The following is a 12,983-nucleotide window of genomic DNA, read 5'->3' as shown; positions in this document are numbered from 1 at the left end:
ATTTATAGCTTTGGAGGCAAGGGTGTCTGAGTTAGAGAGCAGGCTCCGCACCTTTGAGTCAGAGTCACAGTCATCTTACGCAGCAGCAGTTAGCCAGCCTTCTGTAGCCGGTGCGGGCCGACATAGTGTTAAATCTCCCCCGGTAGCTCCAGAGCAGCCGGGAGGCAGTGGCTGGGTTACTGTCCGAGGGAGGCATAGTAAGAAAACGAGGCTCACGGCTCCCCACCAACCACTTCATGTTTCAAACTCATTTTCCCCACTCAGCGACGTACCCGCTGAGACAAAAACTCTGATAATTGGAGACTCCATAGTCAGAAACGTGAAGTTAACGAAGTCAGCGGGCATAGTTAGGTGTATACCCGGGGCCAGAGCGGGCGACATCACGGCTCACTTAAAGCTGCTAACAAAGGCTAAACGTAGATTTGATAAAATTGTAATTCATGTCGGCACAAATGACTCCCGACTTCGCCAGTCGGAAATTACTAAAGTTAATGTGGAGTCGGTGTGTAGTTTTGCTAAGACGATGTCGGACTCCGTAGTTTTCTCTGGTCCTCTCCCTAATTTGACCAGTGATGACATGTATAGCCGCATGTCTTCATTCAATCGCTGGCTATCGAGGTGGTGCCCAGCAAACGATGTGGGCTTCATAGATAACTGGCAGTCCTTTTGGGGAAAGCCTGGTCTGCTAGCTAGAGATGGCATCCATCCTACTCTGGTTGGTGCAGCTCTATTATCTAGAAACTTAGCAGAGTTTATTAGTCCCAAACCCTGACAACTCATCAGAGTTCAGACCAGGATGCAGAGCTGCAGTCTTACACACTTCTCTGCGCTTCCTTTACATCTGTTTACCTGCCACTATAGCTGTCCTTGTGACTGTAAATCTAACTGTAACTCAGTTAGATCTTCTTATAGCTGTAACCCTACTTATACTATAGATACTGTGTCTGTTCTCCGCCCCAGACCTGTCTTAGGCAATTCCAGCATCAATAAAAGAGGCGTAAATCATAACAATTTAGTCAAAATCAAAACTACAATTTGGCAAAAAAATCTAACAATTAAATGCGGCTTGCTAAACATTAGATCCCTAGCATCTAAATCTCTCCTGGTAAATGAGCTAATATCAGAGAATCATATTGATTTACTTTGCTTAACTGAAACCTGGCTTTCTCAGGATGAATATGTTAGTTTAAATGAATCCACCCCTCCCAGTCATTTGAATGCTCATATAGCTCGAGACACTGGCCGAGGTGGTGGAGTAGCAGCTATTTTTAATTCTGGTCTTATAATCAATCCTCGACCAAAGCTGAATTATACCTCTTTTGAAAGTCTTGCACTCAGTCTTTCACATCCAGTCTCTAGAACTTTTCAGCCAGTTCTAGTTGTTATAGTTTATCGCCCTCCTGGCCCATATTCAGAATTTCTATCTGAATTTGCAGAATTTCTATCACACATAGTTCTTAGCAGTGATAGAATAATTGTTGTAGGTGATTTCAATATCCATGTGGATGTTGTTAATGACAGTCTTAGCACGGCTTTCATGTCTCTATTGGACTCTATTGGCTTCACCCAGGGTGTAAACAAACCTACTCATCGATTTAACCACACCCTGGATCTTGTTTTAGCCTATGGTATTGAAATTAATAGTCTGTCGGTTTTTCTGGAAAATTCTCTGATATCAGACCATTTCCTAATAACTTTTGATTTCTTTTTACCAACCTTAACTCCTCTTAATAAAAAAGTGCTCTCTAGAAATTTAAATGATAATGCTGTAGCTAAATTTAAGGAAGCTATTTCAGCTGCCTTTGTTTCAGTTCCATCCCCTAACCTAGTTGAAAACTCCTATAATCACTTTAGTCCCTCTCAGTTAGATCAGTTTGTAGATAGTGCGGTGGATTCACTTAGAGTTACTCTGGATTCAATCGCCCCCCTAAAACAGAAGCCAATCAAACGACAGAGATCAGCTCCATGGTACAATTTAGAAACCCGTACTCTAAAACTAACGTCACGTAAATTTGAAAGAATTTGGCGCTCCACCAAAACGATAGAATCTCATTTAATTTGGCAAGATAGTCATAATAGATATATGAAAGCTCTACGGCAGGCCCGCACTGCCTATTACTCGTCTCTTATCGAAGAAAATAAAAACAACCCTAGATACCTCTTCAGCACTGTAGCCAGGCTGACAGAGAGTCATAGTTCATTTGAGCCATCTATTCCTTTAGCCCTTAGCAGTAATGATTTCATGAGCTTTTTTAATGATAAAATTCTAAACAATAGAGACAAAATTAGCAACTTTCTTTACTTAGTTCAGATTCCTCCTATATTTTCGATTCGGCAGAAACGGTTCCAAATTCTGATACTAACCTCGACTGTTTTTTTCCAATTAACCACGCAGAACTAAATTCGATTACTTCTGCGTCTAAACCGTCAACTTGTCTTTTAGATCCAATCCCAACCAAGTTGTTTAAGGAAGTCTTTCCTCTAGTTAGCAGCTCCATACTAGATATGATCAATTCATCTTTAGCAGCAGGTTATGTACCCCAGTCATTTAAAGTAGCTGTAATTAAACCGCTCCTTAAAAAGCCTACTCTTGATTCAGGAACTCTAGCTAACTATAGACCTATATCTAACCTTCCTTTTATTTCCAAGATCTTAGAGAAAGTGGTAGCTAATCAGTTGTGTGATTTTCTCCACAACAACAGCTTGTTTGAGGAGTTCCAGTCGGGATTTAGAGCTTACCATAGCACTGAGACTGCACTAGTTAGAGTAACAAATGATCTTCTGTTAGCCTCAGACAGGGGACTTCTATCTGTGCTTGTCCTGTTAGATCTTAGCGCTGCTTTTGACACAATTGACCATCAGATTCTGTTACAGAGACTAGAACAATTGCTTGGAGTTACAGGGACTGCTTTAAGTTGGTTTAGATCCTATTTATCAGACAGATCTCAGTTTGTGCATGTTCATGATGAGTCCTCTTTGTACACCAAAGTTAGCCACGGAGTGCCTCAAGGATCAGTGCTTGGTCCGATTTTATTTACATTATATATGCTTCCTCTAGGTAGTATTATGAGAAAACACTCCATGAACTTTCATTGCTATGCAGACGATACTCAGCTCTACATAGCAATGAAGCCAGAAGACACCAACCAGCTTTGTAAACTAGAAGCCTGCGTCAAGGACATCAGGACCTGGATGACCAGAAACTTCTTACTGCTCAACTCAGACAAGACTGAAGTTATAGTGATTGGACCTAAGAACCTTAGAGAGACTTTCTCTGCCGATATGACGGCCCTTAGTAGTATTAGTGTAGCCTCTAGTACCACTGTTAGGAACATAGGAGTTCTATTTGATCAGGATATGTCCTTTGATTCCTACATTAAACACATTTCAAGGACAGCTTATTTTCACCTTCGTAATATCTCTAAGATCAGGCAGATCCTGTCACAAAATGATGCTGAAAAATTAGTTCATGCATTTGTTACCTCCAGGTTGGATTACTGTAATTCTATTTTAGCAGGGTGCTATGGTAAATCTCTAAAGACCCTCCAACTCGTCCAAAACGCTGCAGCTCGTGTTCTTACTAGAACTAGGAAAAGGGACCACATTACTCCTGTATTGGCTTCTCTCCATTGGCTCCCTATAAAATCTAGAATAGAATTTAAAATCCTTCTGCTCACCTACAAAGCTCTAAACGGTCAGGCACCATCGTATCTTAAAGAGTTAATTGTACCGTACTATCCGACAAGAACATTACGTTCCCAGAATGCAGGCCTGCTTGTGGTGCCTATAGTCTCTAAAAGTACTATGGGAGGTAGAGCCTTTAGTTATCAGGCACCGCTCCTTTGGAATCGTCTACCAGTCGGGGTCCGGGAGGCAGACACACTAGGTACTTTTAAGAATAGACTTAAAACTTTTCTTTTTGATAAATCTTATAGTTAGGGCTGGCTTAGGACCAGCTCATAGTTATGCTGCTATAGGCCTAGACTACCGGGGGAACTGGCACCAGGATCTCTTATCTCTCTCTCCCTCTCTCTCTCCCAGCTTTCTTATCTTATAGTAATAAGATATGTCTATAGTGACAAGCAGTAGCTTGTCACTATCTTTGTATTCTAACCTCTCCTTTTGAGCTCTCTTAGGTTCCTTGAGCTCTCTTAGGTTCCTTGGGACTGTTGGTGAGGATGGCCTGCCCAAACAACCCCCCCCCCCCCCTCCTTGCCCCCCCCGAGGATGGCCTGCCCAGACACAGTTTGTCTATAAAAGAAAAACAATATTCTTTATCATACTGAGACCTATCTGACTGCAATCTCGCCTTAAAAAGACAGTTATAACAAAATAATTCCCTGGCAGGGAATCTTACTTATTTACTGAGATACACAATGTTCCAACACTGTAGATTTATCCAAGTGAATAATGTCATACAGACGATGAAGCTGTATCTCTGTCATACCAGCCCCAGTCTAATGTCAGTATAGATCTGGGTCACTATCCCCAAGTGCTTCCCACTGCTTTCATTAAAAATGAACTGTGTCTAAGTATATTTCTATGTCTCTGCTTCCTGAAACATCAGATGAATTCCACTTGGAGGGTCAATGAGAAACAAATCAACCAAAATTCTTTTCCAGCTTCATTATTCTTGTAACAGGGTTAGATAGTTATTATATTTCTCATGTTCTATTGAGGGGGGGAGGGGGGGCTGAATACAGGATAGGGGTTATAGGGGCAAGGAAAACAATAAATGAGAACAAAACACAGACAGGATGGGATAGAATTTAAGGGAATAGTAACTCACCGAGGTTACATACTGTATATCCCGGCACAGCTTTGTCTCCCGGGGAAAGTCAGCAAGATCCAGGAAGTTGTCCACCACCACTTGGCCAATCAAATCATGGCGAGAGAACCTGTCAAAGTCATAGACGCTAAAATGCAGTTTGCGGCTAGGCAGCTCGGCATATGCCACGGGAAAAAGAAACACCTCATCAAACACTGGGTTGAGTGTCTTGCGGTGCACCTTTGTCTGGTGCTTATTTTTGCGGTCTGGCAACAAGTAGATCTTAACATATGGATCTGAGGTTCCTGTAAAATCCTTGGCTGGGAGGTCCTGGGCCTTGTGGATTTTCACTATCAGTTGTTCCAAGTCAAAGTCAAACTTCAGGACAAAGTCCAGACGACCACAACTGTCGGAACGACGACCGTCTTCAGCATCCACAGAGCGCTGCTTGTAGAGTTCTGGTTTGATTCTGCCCAAACCAGACAGAGACTCCTGACGCTGGAACTGAGCAGGATTAAAGTCTGGATTGGACAAGTTCAACTGACGACGAAGGGAGTTGTGCCTGCCAATAAGTAGAATTTGAAGACAACTTCATTCAAACCACTTTAATTGATCACAATCTTAATATCTGGTCTAAACTGTGGTAAAGGAACTCTAAACTAAGAGTTCCAAGTAATTTGTTTGTAATTGATGTTTAACCTGCTTCACAAAAGCTGGATGGTAGTTGTAAGGATAGATCTTTACTGACCGTACAGAGGAGGTAGGCTCAGTAATTTGCCTTTGAACCCTGTCCCTGGCCAGAGTGTGGATCTGGTTTTTTTCCAACTTGGCCTGAGCCTCCAGTGGGATATCAGGCGATGTGTGGCTAATCTTCAGGGCCGACTCTGGTACAGCAATAGATGGGGGTGGCCCAATGGGCTCCTTCACACAACCATCTTCACTGTATTCCCTTTCCTCTCCATCCACCTGCACAGCAGAAATTTGTCTTTAGGGCTTAAATTAAACCTGCAGTGAAAGTGCAAACTTTTCAACTATACATTAGATTGCGGACCTTAAAGAGTAGTAATAAGAAACAATTATGTTAAAAAAAGTCAATTTATTGAGTTAGTGTTACTAAATATATACTTAGTCAAATTTCTTGAAATCTGACCAACACACCTAGGTAATGGGGTTTGGAGTTGCATGCATGTATACACCTCAGTCTACAATTTATGGGAATACTGGTGTTGAATTTTCTTCTTTCTGGACTAATTCATACTTTATCTGGAAAAGACCCATTGAGCCAATTGTTACTCCATTGCTTACACTCACGGACGGTACAAACCATCTGTACAGACTTTTATTGTAGGGAATGTAGATCTCTCCTTAATAAGATGGAAGAGCTGACAACAATGCAGAAAGAATACCGGGAATGCAGTATCATGCAGTTCACAGGGACATAGCTGATTTAACTCACTCTGGACGTTTGTGCTCATCAGTGCTGACTGTAGTACATGCTGCGGGGGTCTCACGTTGTTAACGTTTGGGGACTTTTTTATAATTTCAACACATATCGGTTTCAGATTTCTCTCTTAAGAAATTTGAATGACATTAAGATACCTCTGTGAGGACAGGCTGTTGGTCTCCTCCCAGGAAGTGAGCCCCCTTGAGGAGATCTGGTAGAAAGCGGCCGCTCAGTGGCACCCAGCATAACTTCCATGACACAAAGACTGAGACACTGAAGAGAGCCAGGCCACAGGTGGTCACCAGCAAGGACAACAGGCTCACAGATACATCTACAGAACAGAGCAGAGTAACAGAGAGGACTTAGAGAGTGAACACAGAAAACTTGTTTTTTTAATGCTGGAATAAAATGAAAAACTAATGCAGCTCATCAACTCATCACCTACCATATCTCTACCTGGGCTCAACATCCACTCATTGTCAGATTATACTCTTTGCTTGTGTGGTATAGTAGCTAGGGCAGAGATCTCTGGCTCCCTTGTTTATTTGATAGTGTTTGTTGAATTTTCCATTGTTAACCAAAAGCTAATCATGGTTATGTCCTCTGTTGCTCTAGGCCGTGTTGCTGCCTCCTGCTCGTTTGCCCTGTGCTACCTTAACACAATTCACAGATGATTACTTCACTGACCACTCAACATGCTTCAGACTCACTTGGGAATTCACTGGGAAACACTCCTCGCCACCTGTGGTCACGGAGAGCACGGACATCACCTCACGGATGTCACACCCCCCTTCTTGTGCACATTTAATATTTTAGTCATTAAAAGACTGTTTATTGGAAGTCTCTGTCTCTGAGTTGTGTATTTGGGTCCTTTTATTTAACACTGTGTGAATCAGGAACAGTTCTATAACACATATATCCATAATTGTTTGTGTTAGCTAATTAACTGTTTGATTTGGGCAGGAAACATTTTCATGGTAACAGTTAGCTCCATTAATCAGACACGTTGCTGTGACACTTGATCATGAGCGTAGTTATTTCCCCCAATACCAAGGAAAAACCACGTTTTAAAGAAAAGGTTGATTCAAACTTGTGTCTTCTCCAAGAGCATATACTATTGTTTCACACTCAGGTACTGTAGCTCATGGTAGGTCTACATTGGATGGTTATGACTTCCTGACTAATATGCAAATACACCATGGAAAAAAAAAAATCAGATATTGAATTTCAGAACCCCTGTTGCGCCCTATAGTAGCCTCGGCACAGTTAATGGAGGGTCCTGATTGGTCAAATCAAGTGTTATTTGGGGCGCCAGTAGCGCAGAGGTTCGACCCTGTGGCCATCTACCGCATGTCCACCCCCCCTCTCTCCCCGATCTCCAACGCCATCCACCCTCTCTCTAAATAAAGGCATAAAAGCATGAAAATAAATCTTTAAAAAAAAAACATTAAGTGTCATTCAAAAGTTCAGCTGGCCTTACTGAAGAAACAGCTGAACAGATATGGCAACATTTCTTAATCAATTAGTCGATATTTACTGATGTAATGTCTGTAGAGTATGTATTTTTGTGGATTTGGATTATAAAGACTGTCGCCAATGTTAGAATATAGTGACAGGAGGAGTAGCCTAAAGTAGACCTTTAAATGTAGGAAAAATTAAACAGAAAAACGTGTTTGTTGTTCAATGGTCAGACGTGTAGTTTGGATCTTGAAATGGTTTACAAGTTTACAGTCAAGAACCAAAGGTATCTCACAATGTAGCATTGAGTGACATTCACAGAACAGCAGTTGTGTACATGACATTGATAATAAGAAAACAGTTTATGGAAGGGGATTAGTTTCTATTACTTGTAGATATTCAACACTGACATGGAAATTTCTTATAGTCTCAATATATAGTCTTCATTTATCAAAAGACAACTGCATGTATGAAATTAGTTTCTCTTTACATATCATAATAGAACAAACAGGTAGAAACATGTAACCAGCAAAAATCTTTCTTCTTCTGTAAAGGACACTAGTTTAGTTTTTACACAAAACCCAAAAAGACATCCTTGAGCACACTGCAGTCTTTCAATGTTACTCTGAGTGTATTCGTTATACACTTCCTGGAGACACTGAGCACTACACTAGTCTCCTTGTCTGCTAGCCAAAAGACATCTCGCCATCAAAGAACTGTTTGAAGACCCAACCAAATATCCGGAAGTAACCTTAGCCTTGCCTGGTCATCTCAAAAGAAGAGAAAGGAAGACATGGTGCCCTGGTTCCCTAAATCACAACACCCAACACCCAGAGCATCCACCTTAGCTTCCTTAAGAATGCCATGCAAATCTCCCTCACCTAGCCATTTGTTTTTGGCATTCTGACCTCCGTGTCTCCTTTAATTCTTAGTTTCCTTGTAAATGATTTGTATACTGTTTTAGTTATCTGTTTGTTATCTTAAATCACAACAAGTTATGTGTTGCACAGATTTTTTAAATGGAGCAGGTAGAACACAGCTGGATAAAATGATAGCAGCTGGGATTGATGGAAAGCAGTAGAGATAAAATACATGAGATTAGTGCATTGGTCCTGACACAGTGCAAGACTTCAGCTGTCAAAGGTAAAGAACAAGTAACGTGGTTCACTATTCTCGTTTGATGTGCAGTGTATTAGGCATGTATTTAATACATCCATCCACTAAAGCCCCGTTTGCACCGAGCTGTCCGGCTCGGTTCGTCTCAGTACGGCATGCATTTTGCGGTGTTTCCATAGACTAATTCCGGGAAAGATTCCCAAATAACGGATCCATACCATCCCACTTTTTGCGACCCTTCCGTTGGGGTGCCAAGAATGTGGAGCCGACCCGAAAAGGTGGAGCTAAACACTGCAGTCCGTTGATTGGGTGAAAGAATCGTCACTTACCGTGTTACGTCGGCAAAGAAAACTCTGCCTTGTTTAAACCATTGACTGTAATACACAGCTGATTGTTTACGTCTGTATTTCTCCTCGCTGCACAGCTTGATTGAGTTTTTGTAATAAAGAGTCACATGTCAGTGACAGAGTAGATGAACTGCTGGATGTCTTCCAGTGCTGGTTTTGTTTGTGTAGCGTTTTTCTCCTTTGTTGAATTTATTAGTTAGCGGTTAGCTGTTAGCGGTTAGCGGCTATCATATGACGCTATTTACATAGCGGCTGTCGTCATCCGGCTTACACGCCGCCTACTAAATAAGGCATGGGTGGCTGTGGAAACGCAAACGGGATCGGGCTTCATCGAACCAGACCACACCAAACTGTACCGATCCGAAACCGAACTGCTATGTGGAAACAGGGCTTAATTATCTATAATACTTATTCCATGGTCGTGGATCTGATCCCTGCTGTCATTAGGTGAGACGCAGGGTGCACCCTGGATTGGTCCCAGTTAATGACAAGGTTGAACAAAAAAAACACTCACACTCACAGTCAAACCTACAGGAAAATTTAATTCAACAATTTAACCCATTAAGCAAGTTTTTGGACTATGGAACCATGCATGCTCAGGGAGCAGATGGAAACTTCACACAAAAGGCTCTGTCACCAGGAACCTTCTTACTGTAAAGAGATAGTGCTGACCACTGCACCAACTGCCTATATCTTATTAACAATAAAAAAGGACGTATCAATCCTCAGCTTTTCTTATTCAAAAATTGATTGCAGCTATTAACATCATTATTTACATCATTAGTCTTAAAAAAAAAAAAGAAATCTGATGCCAAAATTTTGAAACAGCCCAGAAGACTTTACCTTATATAATTTCCTTTGTTAATGCCCTTTCTAAAGCCACAGGATGTCTCTTTTTTCCTGTTTCTATGCAGGATGCAATCAAGGCACCAAGCTAAACCCAGTACAGCTGGTGGCAGTTCATCAGACTCAGGAGCCCCAATTATCAATGAGCTCCCTTCTTACTTAAGTAAGTTGCTAATTATAATTAAAAAGAAAAAAATCTGAGAGTTTTTGATTAGTATAATTGTCTATGGCAGGGTTGCTATTTTAATATGCATGAATATGCATACTGGTTCAAGCAAAAAGGTCAAGGTAAGAAATGTATCAAACTAATGAATATCAAGTGTAGACATTTCACTAGCCAGCACTTCTTTCTTTTTTTAAACACACACACACACACACACTCTACACTACTCATAAAGCTGCCTTCATTATAAATGAAGGCTCCCCTGTTTAACACAAATAGCTCTAACCTTGCAATCATTTGGTGTCTGAAAATTTTGGAAAAATTGGAAAAACTACTTTCCGTGTAGGAAAATGTAAATGAATGCCTGCTCAAGTTGGAATCATTCAACTATTAGTTCCATCGCGTAAAAAACAAAAGCCAAATCTGCAGCTTTCTGAATCCCACACTGTATTGTCAAAGCTATGTCAAGGGATGATTTGTCAAAGTGACAAAAATAAATCAATAATCCAAACAGTCAGGACATTCATTTATATTAGGAAGTATTGTAGGCTATTTTTGCTATTATCCAGAGGTTTGTATGAATAAGCATGCAGAAATATAGTTGGAGAACCAAGAATGTTTGTTAATGTTAAATGCAGAAAAAATGTTGGCCTATCAATTCTCAACACAGCAACTCCACAGATGGGCGACACACCCTCAAAATTTTAAATGTGGGTCTGTGAATGAAAATATAACCCGTTTTTGTGTTTGATGAGCACTGGTTCTAGAGAAACACATTATCTTACTTTGTCACCTTTCAATGTATTTGTGGCTTAAAGGGTGCCCTACAATTAATATGACTTACAGAAAAGTCTTGCATTTGACATACAATCGTTCTCCTGTATATTACTTTCACTAGAGAAAACAAAGTTGCAAAAAGTGGATGAGGGAAACGCGTTGATGTTAAGCAACCACATTTCTTTTGGATCTGACTGATAGGATTTGACATAACTCATGGACTTCGTACAGTGTTGTTAACCATGCCAGTGAGGCTCCTACCACTTTTTAAGGATTCTTCCCATATCTGTCTTCTAATCCTGGTGATTTTAACCGTCTTAACACACTGAACAACTGCATCCGAGACCTTAAATGCTGGATGGCTCAACAAAAAAGTAGCAACAACTTTGGCTTTGTCAACTCCATGTATTAGTGCCAAGTGTAAAAATCTTTGCGTCATCTTTTTAGTAAAATGGCATGTCAATAAATGCTAAATTATTTTGTGTCTGGTGATTTTATATTCCCTACATGCTCTCCTTCCCTCTGCCTGTCATCTCTCATTCCTTTTTACTCTGACTCCATTATCATCTGAGAAAAGACTTTTTAGTTTAATATATGCCCAGATCTGTAAATTAGTAAAAGGAAGGTTTGGTGAATCCTCTTCAGTTCAATAGCACTGGTTACCAGTGGAGACAGGTAGAAACGGAAAAACACAATGCAGGAGATATGTATGCGGTCTTCATCAGTGACCTGGCAACAGGCCAATCTACACAGAGCTATGTTATATGGGGATTGCGGAGACTGGTTACATCTGCCAATTGGCCACCTTTACAGTCACCACTTAAAAGTATGAGTAGTATCTGTTCTCTTAGCTGTCTCTCACAACATAAGCAATAATCTTTGTGGAAAATGATAATCATCCTGCTGTTTTCCAAGCTGATATATGCCACAATATACAGTGGGTATATTAAATTAAATTATTCAGACCCATTTACATTTTTCACTCTTTGTTTCATTGCAGCCATTTGCTAAACTCAAAAAAGTTCATTTTATTTCTCATTAATGTATACTCTGCACCCCATCTTGACAGAAAAAAAGAAATGTAGATTTTTTTGTAAATCTATTAAAAAAGAAAAACTGAAATATCACATGTTCATAAGTATTCACACCCTTTGCTGAGTATTGAGTAGAAGCACCCTTTTGAGCTAGTGCAGCCATGAGTCTTCTTGGGAATGATGCAACAAGTTTTTCACACCTGGATTTGGGAATCCTCTGCCATCATCTCCAGTTCTGTCAGGTTGGATGGTGAACATTGGTGGACAGCCATTTTCAGGTCTCTCCAGAGATGCTCAATTGGGTTTAGGTCAGGGCTCTGGCTGGGCCAGTCAAGAATGGTCACAGAGTTGTTTCGTAGCCACCGCTTTGTTATTTTAGCTGTGTGCTTAGGTTCATTGTCTTGTTGGAAGATGAACCTTCAGCCCAGTCTGAGGTCCTGAGCACTCTGGAAGAGGTTTTCTTCCAGGATATCTCTGTACTTGGTACTTTCTTACAATTGCATACCGCTTAGAATTAATGCCAAAAAGTACAATCTTGGTCTTATCAGCAATAAGTAAGGTCTGTTTACCTGCTCTTTTGTAATGTCAACAGACAAAGAGTAAGGTCCTCTACCTGCTCTTGTGAAGTGTCTCGAGATAACACCTGTTATGAAATTGACACTATACAAATAAAGATTGATTTATTTACAAATAAAGATAGAAATTGATCATCAGACCAGATAATCTTCTTTGTCATATAGTCTGGGAGTCCTTCATGTGTTTTTTGGCAAACTCTATGCAGGCTTTCATGTCTTGTACTGAGTAGAGGCTTCTGTCTGGCCTTAAAGCCCCAACTGGTGGAGGGCAACAATGAAAGTTGACTTTGTGGAACTTTCTCCTATCTCCCTACTGCATCTCTGGAGCTCAGCCACAGTGATCTTTGGGTTCTTTTTTACCTCTCTCACCAAGGCTCTTCTCCCACTATTGCTCAGTTTGGCTGGACCGCCAGGTCTAGGAAGAGTTCTGGTCGTCCCAAACTTTTTCCATTTAA

The 12,983-nt window shown here is 40.8% G+C and overlaps 1 protein-coding gene across 1 annotated transcript in view; it reads right to left on the bottom strand.

Annotated features, from left to right (window-relative positions):
- syt9b (synaptotagmin IXb) overlaps positions 1-12,983 on the bottom strand; it is a 46,318-nt gene that overhangs the window by 24,305 nt on the left and 9,030 nt on the right. The window contains exons 2-4 of the mRNA XM_079346084.1: positions 6,368-6,543; positions 5,517-5,734; positions 4,790-5,330 (exon numbers count right to left, since the gene is read on the bottom strand). Of these exons, the coding sequence (XP_079202210.1) occupies positions 4,790-5,330; positions 5,517-5,734; positions 6,368-6,543 (935 nt within the window). The remainder of the gene's footprint in view (positions 1-4,789; positions 5,331-5,516; positions 5,735-6,367; positions 6,544-12,983) is intronic.

Source organism: Symphodus melops (assembly GCF_947650265.1).
Source record: "Symphodus melops genome assembly, chromosome: 6".
Classification (NCBI taxonomy): Eukaryota; Metazoa; Chordata; class Actinopteri; order Labriformes; family Labridae; genus Symphodus; species Symphodus melops.
The sequence above is the reverse complement of the archived record's forward strand: the minus strand, read 5'-3'. Positions and strand labels throughout refer to the sequence as shown.